Genomic DNA, 18959 nt, shown 5'->3' with positions numbered 1-18959 from the left:
CAAGCATTTTAAAGGCCATTAAGACATGAGGAGTAGAAACTCAGTATAAAACAGAATTCAAAAGATTGCTGAACGTAGTAAAGAACATCACAATAAAAAAATAGAGGAATAGACTCAGCATAGAATGGAGCCTGGATATGTTATGAGGTTACAACAGCAATACTTTTTCGAGGCAGAGAAAGACTCTAATGTTTGGGGAAATAAATGATAATGATGAAAAACTGCCTGGCAAGGAAAGCCCTAGAAATACTTATGCAAGGATTTAGATACTTCCAGTTCTGCTGATTCATATGGGCAGCATCAAGAATCCCAGCTCACTTCTCTCCCTGCCCCAATCTCTTCCTGCTGCCACATTTTCCCTTCCATGCCCTGGAGGTGAGCAGGTGAAGGAAGAGGACAGTGGTGGCTGTTATACTGTATTTTGACAATTTTGGGAGCGGGGAAGGAATGCATAAGAGCAAACCTAGTGAACCAGCCAAACCAGAGCAAACCTAGTCAACCAGCCAAACCACTTCTTTGCTAACCTTGGCTGGGCAGTTAAGTACTGCCATTTTCATGTCCAAAGAGGTTGCTCTGTTGCTATATAGATAAATGGGCGGGCCTTTTCCCAGCTCACCTGGCTGGATGCCATGTCATCCTAGGATGGAGAATAATAAGCCAAGGGGTACTGTGTGAGAGGGAGAGTTTTGGCTGATTCTGGTGGCTGGAGGAACACAGACATGCTTGCTCTGAGCTGAACTGAAAGTGGTGACTTGGAGCATCCCTGGAAAGGCAAATATGTTTGGTTTTTAATGCTGTGAGCCCACTCCATCCTGTGCTCAGATTGTGTGTATGTGTAAACAAAACCATATACAGTGGTACCTCGGATTACAGATGCTTCAGGTTACACTCTCCGCTAACCCAGAAATATTACCTCGGGTTAAGAACTTTGCTTCAGGATGAGAACACAAATCGTGCTCCGACGGCGCAGCAGCAGGAGGAGGCCCCATTAGCTAAAGTGGTGCTTCAGGTTAAGAACAGTTTCAGGTTAAGAACGGACCTCCGGAACGAATTAAGTACTTAAACCGAGGTACCACTGTATCCTAAAGATACCATAGCTTCCATTGATCTTCATTTCAAGGAAAACGAACCCCAGGAAAGGGCAGGCACCCCTGAAGTCTTTTGCCACTTGGAGTTCGGAGTGGCGTGCGACAATATTGTGAGTTTGGCCACATAGAACTTGGCCACACACTGAATCCTTTTACGTGAGATCAGGGACGTCTTCCATTGACTGGTGACAACAATGGGAAAGAATCTCAAGTGGATCCCAGTAGGAATCCCCATCCCTTACACACAGAGCCATGCATGTAGAGGGCATGGGTGGTGCCGTTTGCTGAGAGAATCCAAGCAGATGCTTATAATCAACCAGCTGAACGAGTGTTTGAATGCACTAATAGCTGAATATGCCCTTGTATCAATCCAGTACATGCTTGACTTGACATTACAGTTGAAGGGGAACAGAGCAAGAAATGAAACAGATCGAAACAGATTGCTCTTGATAGCATGTGTACTTACTCTAATAACTTTATGGACTGGGGTTGGTTTCCTCGTAATGTTTTGTGTTTCCCCTTAAGGCTTTTGTTTTGATTCAGTGCTTACTTTAATTTCTTCTCCAACATTTGCACTCCTCGCGGCTTCCTACACATGACAGTGTCTTTCTCGCCCGACCCTTGCTTCCTCCAGCCTATTTTATCCCATCTGAATCTTGCTGCGCCTTTTCGTTCTGCTTTCTGCATGTGTACAGAAACTGGAAAAGGTCAGAGCACACCCCTTTGGCACCTCCCTTGATGTGATCTCTTTTCCAAAGCTTTAAAATAGTTAAATAAAGTGCTGTAGCATTTGTTAAATTGGGCCTAGATTTCACATTGTGCCTTGTGAGATACACATACCTGGGCAGGCTACATAACATTTGCAAAGGGTAAAACTAAATAGATTCAAAATTGAGTCTCTCTCTCTCTTTCTGGTTGCTATACGAGCTGAGCGTAGTTAATGATCTCTGAAGATTGACTCTTTTTAATGTGAATGCCTAACAGCACCCAGCTGGTACAATGTTCATCTAATGTTCCTGTTAACATGTTGCAGATTCCAAACAGATCAAAGAATGGGATGAATCCTTTCGCTCTTCTCTAGATCAACTGCCAATTTCTTACATAGAATGTAGAGCTGGTATTTTTAAATACAAGTCATGCTGAAGCAAGAAAATATCCAGGTTTCAGAAGAGGTTTGGGCAGGATCTAAGTTACTTGTGCAATAAATGTGCATTTGTTTAAAATTGGAGCCTATCCCTTTCTTATAGATTGGGTGGATGGGTGTCAGTTGCTCATTCCAGTTTAGTCCCTGTACTGAACATTTGTGTTTGCTTGGTCTTGGCCTAAAAAGTGGGGCAGGAATTATATAAACAAATAGCAGCAATTTAAACAAAAGCTATATATGATTATGAGTTTGGGGAAGGTCAGTCTGGATGATATCTTTGCATCCCTTCCCGGCCTGTGATTCTGTATCCAGTAAAGGCTAGAATCTAGTAGAGGAGGCTGCAGAACCTGCCAAACCAGTTAAGGAGATGGCTTTGGCTGGCCAGTTGAGCGCCCTCATCTGCATCCCAAAGAATGAGCTAGGTTGCAAGAGCTACAACTAGATGATGTTGCTCTCCAGGAAAGTGGGGGTTAGACATTTCCCTCCACGCTCCTCACCTGGCTGGATGCTACATGATTCTTGGTAAGAGAACAATAGCCAGAGTTGTGTGTCTGTGAGTATGTGGAGTGTTGCTAGAACCTGGAGAACAGAGACAATCCTAATGGGGAAGCAAGAATCTGTTTCAATGTTAATGCTGTGGGCCCCTGCATTCTATGCTTAGGTTGTATATATGCGTAAATAAAACCATATATCCTAAAGACGCCACAGTCTTCATTGACCTTCATCTCAAGCAAACCAAACTCTGGAGTCTCTAAGCGCTTGGAGATTGGGGTAACATGTAACAATATAAGGGCAACATTAGAAACATTTGCACTTCTCTTGATGGGTTTTTAGTTTTTTTAGTTTTTTTTTTATTCTATGAGAGCTACATTGGGGCTTTTGATCTTTTCATAATAATTTGTTTTTGGTCATTAAGGGCAGAGTCGTTTATGCATGTTTGAAAATGAACCATATACTCATCTCTGTTTTGATTCTGGTTGTTCTTGCCTCGTAACCCTTCCTGGCTCCCACGCGTGGTTCAGGTGCTCTGGCAAAGCAGCAACCCACTTTAGGTCCTTGATTTTACAGAGCCAAGTTTGAAAATCTATATTGCTCTTCTAATCTCTCATCTGTGCATTTCCTAGTTCCAAAATGGGCCTCAGCCACTGGGCTTGCTCTCAACTCTTGTCTGCTGCAATTTGAGTATCAATGAAACATGGTCTTCTCCTCTGGCGCCTCTGAAGCAGCAAAGTATATGAGACGTGACTCACAATGACACTTTGACTGGGGAAACAAAAGAAGCATCCATTTTCTCATTCAGCTGCCACAAATTATCCTCTTTCCTCCAGGGTGGTGGTGGGGAAAGACAATGACATATAGGGAGAGGACTGGATATCTGCAAAAGCATCACTAGCCCCACTGCACACAATTACCACCATCTGTATCCCAATTAAGCTACAAAGCCTGCATGAGAATACATAGTATGGATGAAATTGGCTCTACAAAGTACATTCCAAATCCTCTTTTATTACCTCTCGCCTTGCCTCAGTCATCGATGCTACTCTTCAGCAGGAGATGCATGCTGTCCATCCAGCCTTTCCTTTCACTAGCATCCTTCTGCTGTTCGCCATCCATGGAGGATGCTCTCTTGCTTCCACTTCCCCTTTCTTTCATTGCAATTGAAATTTGGCGAATCTCCAAACCGCAGCAGGGATATCAAGTTCCACAGAGGGGATGGGCATCAGTTTCATGTTTCTGCAGAACTCTGGAGTTCAAAGGACAGTCAGAGGGCTAGCAGATGTCTGTCACAGTCAAGACCAGCTGCTTCTGTTTGGGGTTTATTTGGCTGCCGTTCTCCATGCTCCCCACCATGTAACTTGATGGAGCATTTAACTGTTCTCACTATGAGCAAAACCATCCCTGCCATCCCAGATAGAAATTGATTTTGGAGCTCAACAGCTGGACTGGGTTTGTCATGAGCTGCAGAAGAAAGCGAGGCTGGCATGTTGGCAGGTGTTTGCAGAATGAGCTTGAGCAGTTGGTGCATCCTCCAACGAGTAGCCCATGAGGTGTTGTTGGATGCTACGCTGATGCAGATACTTGGATTGTAGAGGTGGAAGGGACTCCAAGGGCCATTGAGTCCAACCCTCCCACAATGTAGGAACTACAGCTAAAGAATCCTTGACAGATGGCCATCCAACCTCTGTTTAAAAACCTCCAGCTTGCTCCATCTCTCATGTGACAGGCCTTATATGTCCTCCCAGTCTCCTTTTATCCAGGCTAAACATAGCTTCTTCAACTATTCCTCCTAAGGCTTAGTTTCCAGACAATTGAGCATCTTGGTCGCCCTCCTCTGCATACATTCCAGCTTCTCAATGTCCTCCTTAAACTGAAGAGTCCAGAACTGGATGCAGGACGCTCAAGGTAATGAGTCCAGTGAGAACTATTGGAAAGGCTTCTACAGAGGCCGGGTAATTTCTTACCCCTCACCTGTCTCCAGCTATTCTCTCATGCCCCTGGGCATCTTCTCATTGGTGTATGATGCAGCCCCACCCCCACCCCCGAATATAAGCCAGTCTGGGTCTGGTCAGTACCTTGTTGGAAGATTCCCTGGGAGCTTTACATGCACTGCCTTCATCACCATGGTGGAAGAAAGCTCAAGTGCTGAGCAAGCAAATAAAATACCCCAATACACACACCACTGCCTGCTTCAGCCACTCTGCTTGATTGTCCCTCAGACTGTGTGATGAGAACTGTGGGTCTTTCTACTGAAAGAACTCTCAAAGAGTACATTGGGCACCAGAATCTTGTCTGTGTTTAGGGCCTCTTGCCCAGGCACCTGTTATTTGAAGGGCTGCTGAGATCCCCTGCTCAGTCCCTTCTCTGGGGGTTTGAGGTAAGGAGAGGCTGATATATTTCCTCGAGCATCCTTGCCTTGTCAAAATCCGCTCTGTGTGTGTATGTGTCTACTTTTGTTTGGTATCGGTGGCATTTTCACAGCGCATCAATATGCTCAAGGAAGATGAAACTGTTCTCGTATCTCGCTCTTTTAAAGAATGAAATGTGAAACAAATTTCATGGTGGATTATCACTCAGAAGGGCTTTTCCATTCATCACCAAGCCAGTAATTTCCCAGATAATACACTGCATTGGGCGGGCGGTTGGAGGAGGGCGTGTGTGTTCTAAAGCTCAGCTGGTAAACACTAAAAGAAGCAAATTCCATTGTTTTGCATTCAAATAAATAAGTAATTAGGATGTACTAATACTCTTGGCTCTTTCCCTCTACTAAAAGACTGGGGAAACTAACCTCTCCATGTTCTTCTTGTCATTGTTCTGCGTTCAGGCTATCAAATCGCCTACCGTCTGGCAACCAGCAGCCCAAACAAGTTCACCACCGTTGAAGTTGGCTCCACCGTGAGGCAGTTTGTGGCGACAGATCTCCTCCCTGAGTCAGCATACATCTTCCGAGCATCTGCCAAGACCCGGCAGGGCTGGGGGGAGCCTCTGGAAGCCACAGTCATCACCACGGAAAAGAGAGGTAATGGCAACAGCTGCGGGGGGGGGGGGGTCCAGTCATGACACTTTGTTTCCTGTAGTTGTCCAATGATCCTCACCAACTCAGGGAACAACCATTGATGCTCCTGCAGGTGATCTCACTGATCAATCTGGGATAGAAGGGTTAAAAGGTTTCAGGAAGTAACCTGGACCTCTGTGGCTCAACCCATTCCATGCACTTAACCTTGCAGGGTTGTCTTTTTGAGGGTCAGCTTATTTGCAAGTAGGTCATGCTGGAGATATATGGTGCCTTTTGTCATAAAACCATTTGTTTGCAAACAATCAGTGAGCAGATGGGGATCAAACCCCTTGCAGGCAATATTGACAGCACATAGCACTATAACACGCCAAATGGAGGGGCAGGGAGGGGTACGTACTTCAAATCCTATATAGCACCAATTAAGTCCGATGGCCCACCAGTTCCTAACCACGTCTGCTGCCACATCTGCTGCAACCTCCAAGCCCTGTGCGATCCTGGTGAAATGCCCTGAAATTTTGGGCATTTACAACCATCTGCATCTGTCAGGCATCTCTGAATAAGCAGTATCCCATTCTCTTTAAGCCTATCCATGTGAGCATCCCCCCCCCCTTCCCCAAATAGACACTCTTCCATAGAACAGAAAGGAGAGTACTCTTGTTCTGGAAAGCATCTTTCCCTGTTCTCCTTCCCTGTCCAAGATAAAGCTAATTTAACAAAACTATGTGAGAGACACTGCTGTGTGCCTAATAGCTGCATCACATAATTTCCTTCTCTCTTGTAGCAATAACAATGGGCCCCATTACTGTTAAGCACTTAGGGTTCTCTGAATACAAGAGCCGCTGTATAAAATACAGCCTCCCCCCCCTAATGTATGGCCTTGTGTCCTGCCTACATCACACCCTGCTGAGCAATCAGAGAAAAAAGTAGTTAGGTTCCTAAGAACTGGATGGCGTAAAAACACAAATTGACCGTGCATGTACTAAAATTAGGGGGCAACTACGCACGAGGTTTGCTGTACAGCTATGCATTTAAGTGCAGGGAGGGTACTTGGAAATAAAGCTCGTAAGTTTTTACTTCGCACCTCCCCAGCAGCGTCCATATAGAAGCATTTGTGCTCCACTTTTCAGCTAAAAGGGCTCCCAGTAGCTTACTTGCAATAAATTAAAACAAGACAGCCCTGCCCACAGGCTTACAATCGTAAACAAAACGCAACATGCAAGGGGAAAGGGACAGGGAGGGGAGAGGAAGAAAGCAAACTCAGGCACCACTACTTTAATAGTAGCACTTGTAATGACCTGGTGGCACAGAAACAGCTCAGGGGCAGGGAGCACCTGAGAGAGCAAGGCTGATGAACGCGCCCTGCTTCTCATCTATCCTACGGAGGCAGCTGGGTGGAATAGGTTCTGCCAGGGGACAGCTGAGGGGAGAGTAGGTCTGATGGAGCTGGTCTTTCATTAGAATGGCAAATGGCCTAATATCTAAAGGCAAGCACAGACACGAGATGAGGATGAGCCAGGGAGGCACAGTAGACAGAGGATCTCGGAAATAGGTTTGCAGGATAAACCAGCATCTTTCCATACCGTGCGGTGTGGCTCTTGTTTTACTGTCACATTTGAGCAAAACTGGAAAGGATGTGGGTCACAGTCCTGCCACGCAAAATGGCAATTGTGCATCCAGTCCCTTTTTCTTCTCTCTGTCATGTTTTGTAAGGTGATGACAACATAAAAGCGTTTATTTCCCCTCCCCTGTTCCATATTCTAGGGTGCTGCTGAGGCTGGGCTGTGCGTATGATGTGACCACATCCTGCCCTGTTTTCCCCTTGCGGGGAGAGAATGAGAAACTGGACGTGGGGTTGGTGTTTCTGACGACAACCCTGTGATCAGCATCTCACTTTTTCCACCCTAAAATTGGGGTGGAGCACTTGGGAGTTGGACACTCCAAAATTTAAATTTCATTCACATTGGACTGGGAATTGGGCACCTCTGTAATCCTTTAAGCTCCTTTAGGAACCTATGTGTCAATCGGTTATGTAGAAATACAAAGCATGTCCTGAGCTCCTTATAGCCCAGTGCACTTGTTAAGACCAAAGCAGCCCTGGATTTCTATAATCCTATGGATTTCAGTGTTACAGAGATGCCCTTTAGGCTTTCGATGCAGCCTGCCCGGAGTGGAGCTGCGAGATTCTGCATGGCAATCCCTGCTGCTAACAAGAAATCACTTTTTCTCGCCCTGTTTGAAGGAGGGACAATAGAAAGACTTTGTGCCCTTAAAAACACACACACAGAGAAGGGGGACTGCAGGTCATGAGCTGAGGATACACTTGGCATTCAGGATCTCCCAGCTTCAGTGCCTTTCAGGCACTCTCTGCTTGGTCGGGGGTTATTGTTGGCCTCACCTGCCAGAAATAAGTGTTCTTGGGATTGCCTAAACTCCTGTGGGCTGGCACCATTTCCTACTAGCAGCTTTGGAGCTTATGGGGCAGTGTGGGAGGTTTTTGAAATCATTACAAAGAAAAGGACTGGAACTTTTGCTTTGCTTGACCTGGAAGTTGCAGTGAGTGCAGGATGCTGCAGCACGATTGCTGACGGGAGTGAGGCATTATCAGCATATAACACCTGGGCTCAGAGATCTGCGCCGGTTGCTTAATTCCTTCTGGTCCAAATTATATGCTATTAGCATATAAAGTCCTTAACAACCTGGGACCTGTTTACCTACAAGATCACCTTCCCCCATCTGTGCCCACTCAACCTCTTTGATCAGTGGAGTTGGCACTTTTACAGGTGCCACATATTTCAAAGAACTAGATTATTTAGTGTGGCAGCACCAGCACTTTGGAACTCCCTGCCAATTGATATCAGGCAGGTGCCTTCATGGAATTCTTTTTTTAGACAAGCCTACCCATAAGCTCAGGACACGGGTGGCGCTGTGGGTTAAAACACAGAGTCTAGGACTTGCTGATCAGAAGGTTGGCAGTTCGAATCCCTGTGATGGGGTGAGCTCCCATTGCTCTGTCCCTGCTCCTGCCAACCTATCAGTTCGAAAGCACGTCAAAGGGCAAGTAGATAGATAGGTACTGCTCCAGCAGGAAGGTAAACGCCATTTCCGTGCGCTGCTCTGGTTCGCCAGAAGCGGCTTAGTCATGCTAGCCACATGACCCAGAAGCTGTATGCCGGCTCCCTCAGCTAATAAAGCAAGATGAGCGCTGCAACCCCAGAGTCGGTCACGACTGGACCTAATGGTCCCTTTACCTTTACCTTTTTACCCAGAAGTTTAGAAAGTTTGCGTGCATTTTAATTTAAACTATGGCCGGTTGCAATTTTTTTAGTGATAAATTTTATTGTTTTATCATTTTTGCGAACTGCTTTGAGGGGTTTTTTTCCTACCATCAAAGAGTATATAAATTTCATGAGGGAGAGAGAGAGAATGCAAGATGCAGCCCTGCTTCCTGCTTTAAGGTACACACATGAGAAGAGAGAATCCAACCCCGCTGGGGGACCAGCAAACATTTGCTTCCTCCAAAAGAATAACCCTGAGCACTTAAGCGCCAACCTTTGTATCGCCCTGTAAGGCTCCCGCCATCAGTGCCGAGGACTCTCTGAAGCTGATGGCTTTCTATTCTTCTGGCATCGTCTGCTGATAGAGGGCTGCTGAGAGGTGCTGAGCCATAAAGCAAACGTTTCCCAGGGAGGCAGGGCAAGAGAGGAACTCAGGAGACAAACTCTTCTTTGTGGGAAGTGGCTGGAAGTTCCTGAGCCACTGTACATCCCTCTTTGTGGAATCGGGAGCCAATGGGGTGGGATGAAACGAGTTGTTTAGAGGTGAGCCGCCGTGGCTTCACTGATCAATGCCTGCTTTATTACATGCCACACATTTTAATCAGAATCGATAAGCTCCATGATAAACAATTAAACAATTATTCCTCACTCTATTGAGTTTTTCGGTTGAAATCAATGGGTGCTGCTTTGGAGAGACGGTTGCAGGGTGGGAGCGCTCTAGTATGGCGTCCCTTCATCGTGGGAGAGGGTTAACTGTTCACTGCCTCCAGAGATTTCCCGGCTGCTAGTAAGAGGCTGGCTTATTTAACGCTGGCGCTTCAGAGTGATTAAGTGCAGGGACTCAAGAAGAGTCCCTACCTGCTTCGCTCATCGGGCTTGCCCTAAAATGCTGTACAGCACTGCAGGGATATTGGTGCATGTGTGTGCAACACAGCCATGTGGGAAGTGTCCATTTTGCTAGGGGAGGCAAATCTCCTCAGCTTAATGCTATCTATTCCAGGGCGGCAAATGAGCTGCCCTCCAGGGATCCTGCAGGACTCCCATCCAGTGGCGTAGGAAGGGGGTGCTGTGGGGTGGTTCCCCCCCGGGTGCCACCACTGAAGGGGGGGTGACAAACTGGAAAAAAGTAAGCACAGTCATACCTCTTGTTACCTTTGCTTCAGGTTAACTCTTTTTAGGTTGTGTCCTGTGGTGACCCGGAAGTACCAGAAAGGGTTACTTCTGGGTTTTGCTGCTCACACATGTGCAGATGCTCAAAATGATGTCATGCACATGCACAGAAGCGGAAATCATGACCCGTGCATGCGCAGACGTGCAGACGTGGGTTGCGTTCTGCTCATGTTGCGAATGGGGCTCCGAAACAGATCTTGTTCGCAACCAGAGGTACCACTGTATTTTAAAAATAAACTTATTGAAGCTCCCCTCCGAGAAGTGGGTGGGGCTTCCCAGGTCCCGCATGCCACCCTCCTTCCCTTGGGACCTTCACCCCACCCCCAACCCAGCTGGCCAATCAGCTGCGGGCTGCAGGCGGGGCAAAGGCAAGGAAAGGGCTGATGCTGCCAAGGCCAACTTCCTTATGCTGCCGAGGCTGACGTCCTTAGCCCCCCGCCAGCAGCGGGTGGCTTATTTGGGCCACGGCGGCAGCCTGCCGAGGAAGCAGTGGCCTGTGCGCAGAGGGCAAGGCCACAGCGGCCACCAACATTTGTTGGGTTCTGCGGGGTGCAGGTGCCTTGGATGACCTGCTGGGCCGCTAAGCCAAAGCTGCTTATGCTCACAATGTTCAGTAAATGAACCAGAAAATAACACTTGTGACTGTATCTTATTTTTCCTTCTTTTAATAATTTGAATGTGGGGCAGGGGGGTGACAAGAAATTTTCCGCACCGAGTACCACGTGAGCTTGCTAGACGTCTGCTCCCATCGTTCCTGACCATCGGCCGTGCTGGCTAGGACTGAGGGGAGCAGTTCAAGAGCACGGCATTGACTCCCCAGGATTTACTCAGAGGGCTGTGGCTCCTTGCTGTCTTGGGCAGTGGATCATTCCCCAAATCTGCTCTTTGGAGTTGCCTGGGAACAAACAAGGGATGTTGCAGATAATCATAAAGAGGAGTTCATAAAAATGCCCTGTTTGATTACTTGAACATTTCTTTTCCGCCAGGCTTCAAATTATCTGTGGCCTCCTTGAGTGGGTGGGATGGGGTGGGATCCTTTAACCCTGCCCTTTAAAAATATGGATTTTCCCTTTTTAAAAAATATTTTTGTTGAATTTTATCCATATAACCCAAATAACAGAATAGAGCGTCATGAGTCAAACACACAAAAACTGAACTGAACTGAACCAAGGCTGGCATGGGATGTTATATTAATAAGAAGAAATAATAGCTCACATTTTTAGAACACGAGGGGGGAGTGGTGTTAGGGCTGGAATAATGTTGTGATTGGCATAAAAACAGAATGAACATGGTACGGAGAAAAGTTATATTGATCGAGGCTTTCTGTTAGCTGAATCTGGCCTTTTACAAGTGTGGGCGTCTGTTCCTTCCTCTCCATCTCACCTGCGTCACCTTTGGCAAACTGGGGCATCACCTCAGCGCTTGCAGAAAACACATTGAACTTGGCAGGGTGTAGGATCTAAGTGCTAGACTGGAGCATGACGCCAGTGACGACTGGGGGAGGGAGGGAGAATTGGAACAGAGGGCAAGAACCTGGGTGGAAATATCTGTGCAGGATGGAAAATTGGAGCAGAGTTCAATAAGGAAATTTCAGTCTCATGCAGCCTCTGTTCAAGCCATGGCTATGGGCTTTCTCAGGCAAAGTTCTCCACAACCATTTCATCTCAGCCTTGCATTGATTCTACCTGTGGAAACCACAGGTGTTCTCTGACCTTGGTGACCCTTGTGAAGCTTCCTTTTTGCTTTCACTTTCCTCAAGGCCCAGAGGAGCAAGGGCTGTTCAACAGGGAGCAGAGTTGCCTCTTTTTAAAAATCATTTTTATTTGATTTTGCAAATTTATATTTGTAAAAATCCAAATATAAATCCATATACAGAGATTCCTCTGAATCTTGCAACTCCCCCCCCCCATCCCCTCCATGGGGTCCCGTTTTGAACATTTACAACTGCAAATTCCTCCATATACCGTATTTTTCGCTCTATAACACGCACCCGACCATAACACACACGTAGTTTTTAGAGGAGGAAAATCCATAGGCATGCCACCCATAGGCATTCCCTCCATAACACATACAGACATTTCCCCTTACTTTTTAGGAGGAAAAAAGTGAGTGTTATGGTGCAAAAAATACGGTAACTTTTATATCAGTCCATAATGTCCATGGTATTTGTTAAACTACAAGTGAAATCAAAATCCTGCCAGTGTTTCCATCTGCTTACAGTGGTCTCCTAAATAACTTAGAAATTTTCCTCATTCTTTTATAAAGTTTTTGTCCTCTTGGTTTCTGAGTTTTCCAGTCAGTTTTGCCATTTTGGCATAGTCCCATCGGCTTGGTTTGCCATTTCTCTCTCTCTGTGCTAGTAACATCCGGGTAGCTGTTGTTCCATACATAAAAAGTATTTTCTGCTCCTTTGGAATGTTGGTGCCTATAATTCCTAATAAAAAAGCTTCTACTTGTTGTTTTTTTAACAAAGGTTGTTTTAAACATTTTTTTCACTTCATTATATATCATCTCCAAAGCTTTCATTACCATACAAGTCTGCCACATATGATAAAAGGTACCTTCTTTTTCTTTACATTTCCAGCAGATATTTGCACTTGTCCTATACATTTTTTGCTAACTTACTGGGAGTCAAATACCACCGGCACATCATTTTCATATAATTTTCTTTCAGTGTACAACATGCCGTATTGCCTCTTTTAGCATTGATGCAACAACATTTTAATGTATTTTTAATCTTTGTTGGAAGCCGCCCAGAGTGGCTGGGGAGACCCAGCCAGATGGGTGGGGTACAAATAATAAATTATTATAATATTATTATTAACATATGGAAGAACAAGTTGGGCTCAGTGTCTCTGCATTTGGGGATCTTCTGTTTATTGCCTACCATCTAAACTTTTTTCTAAGAATAACAACTTTTATATTTCATTCCAGAACGACCGGCTCCTCCCAGTGACCTGAAAGTCCCCCAGTCCGAAGTGACATCCCGAAGTTTGCAGCTACATTGGATTCCTGGGAGCGATGGGTCTTCTCCGGTGCGCTACTTCACGGTGCAAACTAAGGAGCTTCCCGGCGGCGAATGGCAAACATACTCTTCATCCATCAGCCATGAAGCTACTTCCTGCTCAATTGACAGGTACCACAGAGAAACTCACAGCCAGAAATGGCAGGAGACACAGCACACCTTGACCACAGGTAGCACCTTCTGACCTTGGAGGCCCAGAGAGGCTCCTCCATCGTTGTAGGAAGGGGGTCAATGGCATTGCTTCAGAATTAGGGAAGATCTCCACTATATTTGAGGCACATTCAGCACACATGGCTTCCCCCAAATAATCCTGGTAACTGTAGCTTGCTATTGGTGCTGCAAATGATAGCTTTGTGGTGAACTGCAGTTCCTATGATTCTTTCAAGGAAGTCATGTGCATTGAATATACACATGTATGGTGTGGAACTGTCCATACTTGAAGACCTGACTTGCAGAGAGAAGATCAAGTGGCAACCCTCCATCTAGTTGCTCTAATGCAGGCCTGCTAAAGTGAATGCAGTGGTTCTGGGAGTGAATAGGTTTTGGGTTGTGGCTCTGGGAACTCATCCAGAATAAAGTAATAGGTTATTGATAACGTTTGTACATATGGTTCTAGTCCTGGCACAAATCTGCAGTCCTGTGCCCCTCTTCCAACTCCACCTTGAAATCCCAGGTGCCCTTGAATGGTTTACAAAGACTCTGAGGTGGGTGGGTGTGGTGGATGGCTATAGGATTGGGCAAATTTATGGAGGAGAGACTAGGCACACTGGGTATTCTCTGCCTCAAGCGTCAGAGGCAGCAATCTATCTGAATACCAGTTGCTGAGAACTACAGGAGGGGAGAGGGCTCTTGTGGTTGGATCCTGCTTAAGGATTTCCCACAGGCATCTGATTGGCCACCGTGAGAGCAGGATGCTGGATCAGATAGATGATTGGCCTGATCCATCATTTTGATCTTGCTTTCTTGTTCACATGGAACAGGGTGCAGTAAAAGGGACAGAAGCTGGATTCTATGGCACTGTGTTAAGTGGTGTGCAGAGACATTGCTTTCCTTCAGCCTTAGGTTGACTGCAGATATGCAATGTGTAATGCAATAGTCGTGACAGCTCCCCCACCCCAGCCTTAAAGGAAGTGCTACTGATTCTAGTCTACAGCAGTAATATTCTGACAAATCAATGTAGGTGAACAAGTTCCATGCAGATTTGTGCTTTGCCTTGGTGGGGGTGTGGTAGCATGATGGCTGCTTGCAAAGATCCACCCTGTTCTCCCTCCAGTCTTGTTTTTTTTTGGGGGGAGCAGCAGCCCTCATTCTCAGTTGGACTCCATGTGGAAAGTCTTTATCAGAGGGGAGGGTGAAATTTTAAACCCAGACAAATTGCTTTCCAATTGTTTTAACATGAGATAATTGGCAAACTGCTGGCTTTTCCCCTCCTCCGCCTTCTCCTCCTCCTTTCCTTGCCCAGCCCGTCAGCAATGCAGGAAAACCCAGACCTTTGCAAAGTCCCTTTTTTGCAGCGATACTTGATATTCATTCCCCCCTCTGCTGCATTGAGATTCTGTCTCTGTGAGTTCCTTATCTTGTTTTCAGATGAAATGAGGGCAATTTTATCTGTATGGCCATACTGAGGAATAGAGAGATAACATCGCCCTGTTTAAACTGCGTTATCCAGCCTTCATTAGATTGTGCTGGAATTAAAATTCTTGAAGTGATTGCTTGCTGAAGCCACCCTGTACCTACAAGGAGACTTGCCACTTGCTGTTCATAACACACACACACACACACACACACACACACACACACACACACACACAGCCCTCTGAAGGAAATGAGGCTCTTTTGAAAATCTTATTGGCATCCCAGGAAAGGAAACTGGCTAATGGGATGCGGATCTTTGGCATCAAATTAGAAACTACCAGCTCACTGCAGTTTGAAAATGTTCAAGTGTGAGGAATTACTTTGTTGGGCAATCATTTTCACCATCAAAATAAAGGGCTGCAGGGCACAGGGGTGGTCTGTTTATTGAGCATTGATTCTGATGTGCTTACAGGGCTGTTACATGAAGCCATAGGCACCAATTCTATGGGACTGAGGACATCTCAGCCCCCCCAAAAAAAAATCTATATTGGGACAAGAATCTTGAGGTGCCGGGCTTTGCCTGTATTGTTTTACTGGTACTGCTGTTGTGGGTTTGTCATGGATTTATATTCTTATACAGCCCAATGAATGTAGCGTCATGTACATGTCTGTGTGTGTGTGTGTGTGTGTGTGTGTGTGTGAGAGAGAGAGAGAGAGAGAGAGAGAGAGAGAGAGAGCGCAGATTCTGAGACTTGTTTTCTACAAGTTTAATGCAAAATGTAGTTTTGGCCAGGGTAAAAAACCAAAACCATATTTGTATATGTATGAAGAACTGTGCTGCATCTGGAGAAGTGGAATGGACGAGCCCAAAGAGGGAGAGATGCACTTGGGCAGAGACAGAGGGAGAGATGTCTGTGTGATATGTTTGTGCATGAGTGAGTGACTGAGAAAGAGAGAGTGGTATTTGTGGTCTCTATGTGTGCAGCAGTGTGTGTGTGTGTGTGTGTGTGTGTGTGTGTGTGAGAGAGAGAGAGAGAGAGAGAGAGAGAGAGAGAGAGAGATATGACCAACCTGTATGTTTTCTTCTGGTCTTGGGGAAAGCTCCCTGTTTTATTAGACTACAAGATCCTCATTGTGTATATATTGGGTGTGGGTGTGTGAATATTGTGTGATTTCCACAAGCAGGACCACCAGGACATAGCTGACTTCCCAGGGCAAGTCTGAGGTTTTCCAGGGGGAGCAGAAGTGACTATATTCTCTTTAGTTTTGTACTGTGCCAGACAACCATTTTTTTTTTATTGGTACACACAGCACTTCCTCAAGATTCTCACTAGCCCAAAATAGGTTGGGGACCCCTGTCCTGTTGTGAAAGAATTGATCAAATAGCAGCTATATCCTGCAGTCTAATAGGACAGCTGCCCCTTTCCCACTTCCCCATTCAATCCAACGGAGAAATGTAACCTGCAGACCCACAGGTTGCTCTCCCTCTGCAATTTCCATGATTGCGGCAACTCTAGAGCATGCATGTGCATAGCAGCCAGTCTCCCGTCTTCATTTTTCTTTTTCTTCTTCTTCTTACCAAGATCCAAGGAGGGGCAAATGTGTCTCCAGGTTCCTAAGAGCATTTTCCCTGTAGGGGCTGCTCAGAGCAATTTAGCGCGCACTGTCCATCACACCTCTGTTTTATCCCACCACGTTTGAATATTCCGTCCCTGGTAATCTTATCTGCGTTGCTCGTTGGCCCTCCAGGACCAAGCCCAGCAACTGGCTTCAACCGATTAATTAGCTAAGCCTATTACGGGGGACTCTGGACCCGAGCAGACCTTGTTAGCGACTCAAAGGGAGCCTCCCGCTGGCTATGCTGGAAGCTCTGCTGAAGTCACCTCAGCTGGAAGTCAGTTTTTGCATATCTTAAAGTCACTGAGTACACAGAAAGCCTGCAGGGAATCCCCTGTCACTGTCTGTGTTAAATAAGCTGAGTAACACTATTAGTTGGAAACGCAACCCCGATTAAAAAGCAGCACTCCTGGAGCACAGTCTCCTAGATTAGCCAAGATCCTTGTGGCTGGGAGCCCACATCATCTGTTCATCTGTTCTTCCATTTGCTCTGCTTGCCCTTGGATTAATCCACTGTTGTCTCCTGCAAGTGGAGCAAGGGCAGGTGTTATTTGACCATCACCGGGAAAGAAAGGTCATGTTGAGGAGCGTGAGCAGCACTTGAGAAACAGGAACCCTGCAAAGGGGGTGTTTGGGTTTCAGCTCGTGCCTCTGAACTGGATCAGAAGAGCCTGGCTGCAGCTGGATCAGGCCAAAGGGGGCCCATCCAGTCCAGCATTCTCTTCCACACAGCAGTCAAACCCAAAGGCAAGAAGGACTGGCGTATGACTGCAGTGCACTCCCCACCTGGGATTGCCAGCAGTGATGTTCCAAGGCATACTGCTTCTGACACAGAACGCAGTCATTGTGGCTGTTAGCCATTGATAGCCCTCTCCATGAATTTGCCTCCACTCTCTTGTAAAGCGATCCAAATTGGTGGCCATCCCTGCTTCTCGGGGAAGCAAATTCCACAGTTTAACATGGTTCAATAGCGTGGCTTCAGGAAAAGGGAGACATATTGGGTAATACAAGCTGCTCGTACAATATTTGTTGTGGGGAGAGCTGCTTAAGGCAGCTGTGGATAGCCAGAGAGAAGGATTGATCCCCATTCTGTTAACCCTTTCCCATTTTGCAGACTCAACCCATTTACTTCCTACAAGCTGCGTCTGAAAGCAACCAACGATATTGGAGACAGCGACTTTGGAGCCGAGACGGAAGCAGTCACAACGCTGCAGGATGGTAAGGGCGCCCCAGCTCAAAACTGAGCATAGCTGTTTCTCTTTCACAGTAATCCAGGGGATCCACCCCCCCCAGTGCACTCAGTCCCATCATTGCACCTCAGGATTAAAGGGGACAGGAAGATGCATAGGGCTAAAACTCACCGTTTGGGCGCTATTGACAGAGGCAGTAGCACAGTTTAGCCTCCTCAACAGTGAACTGCCCTGCAGTGCCTTCAGATAATGAATCTTGCTGATTTAAACCCCGTTTGATTGTCTTCCAGGTTCTCTGCTAACGAACCATTATCTTTCCTGAAATTGAATAATTTAACAAGGAACATTAAAAATGAATGTAGAATTGAGCCTATGTTTGGAGAACTTTCTCCAATTGTTTTCACTCCAAATCCACTTTCAGGCTGCAGAAGTGCTAAATGGTTGAATGAGAGAGAGAGAGAGAGAGAGAGAGAGAGAGAGAGAGAGCGCATGTCCAGCAAGCACAAACATTTTAGACAGCTAGTTTGTACAGGCAAAAAGCAATTTACAATTGCAAAGTGCTTCTCCCCCCACCCTTTTGTCTCGGATGAGTTTCAGGTGCTTTTTGTTCAATAATAATAAATGGAATACAGTAATTGTTCAGTGCATGTGTACGGTTGTTTGATGTAGACATGAACTTTCCTATTCAATGCAGTCTTTAAGGTATCAAGGGTTAGGGTACAGAGGCACATCCATGTCCCCAGTGGACAGGCAGAAGGCGAAAGGAAAGTAATTGCCTGATGGTAAGGCTGAGGAAAGGCAAGACAAGGTGGTAGCAGACAGGTGCATGAGCCAAAAGGTACACTGATAAACAATCTAGCAGGTCAATAGAGAAACAGGTACACTGGCCCAACAGGAACTTTGTCTTTCTCGGGAGACAAGACGCTCACATTGTGAAGAATCAGGCTAAAATCTGAGGCTCCATAAGCGCAAGTGAAACCACAAAGGTTTCTTCAGTCAACCAACATTGCTGAACCAGTGAGCTTCAGGGGATACAACTTTTGGCAAGCTGTCCTGCTGAAACACAGGCAATGGCATGCTTGGGCCCAGTCAGTAGAACCTGGGGGGGGGGGGGTTGAGATTCCTGGTGTGCTATTGGGAACAGATCTTGATCTGAGATGAAGATGCATGCCCAGATCTTTCTCCAGCATTGCACTGGGAAGAGAGGTATTACAGAAAGCATTGGATGGAGCTGGGTGGAAAATGTGAGCTCACTCCTCTCAAAATCTGTGACTGCACTTCAGATCATGTCCCAACCCCCCCTTCATGCCAGGACATTTTGCCTTGCTCTTTCTAGGCAGGGTCTAGCACTTTCATGCCCC

General features: G+C 46.2%; 1 protein-coding gene across 6 annotated transcripts in view; it reads left to right on the top strand.

The window, feature by feature from the left end:
* SDK1 (sidekick cell adhesion molecule 1) overlaps window positions 1–18959 on the top strand; it is a 597718-nt gene that overhangs the window by 511871 nt on the left and 66888 nt on the right. For all 6 annotated transcript variants that reach the window (XM_081889040.1, XM_081889039.1, XM_081889043.1 and 3 more), the window contains exons 30-32: window positions 5555–5749; window positions 13126–13327; window positions 17523–17626. In XM_081889040.1, coding sequence (XP_081745166.1) covers window positions 5555–5749; window positions 13126–13327; window positions 17523–17626 — 501 coding nt within the window. The remainder of the gene's footprint in view (window positions 1–5554; window positions 5750–13125; window positions 13328–17522; window positions 17627–18959) is intronic.

Source organism: Podarcis melisellensis (assembly GCF_964234715.1).
Source record: "Podarcis melisellensis genome assembly, chromosome: 14".
NCBI lineage: Eukaryota > Metazoa > Chordata > Lepidosauria > Squamata > Lacertidae > Podarcis > Podarcis melisellensis.
This window is presented reverse-complemented; position numbering and strand designations above follow the sequence as displayed.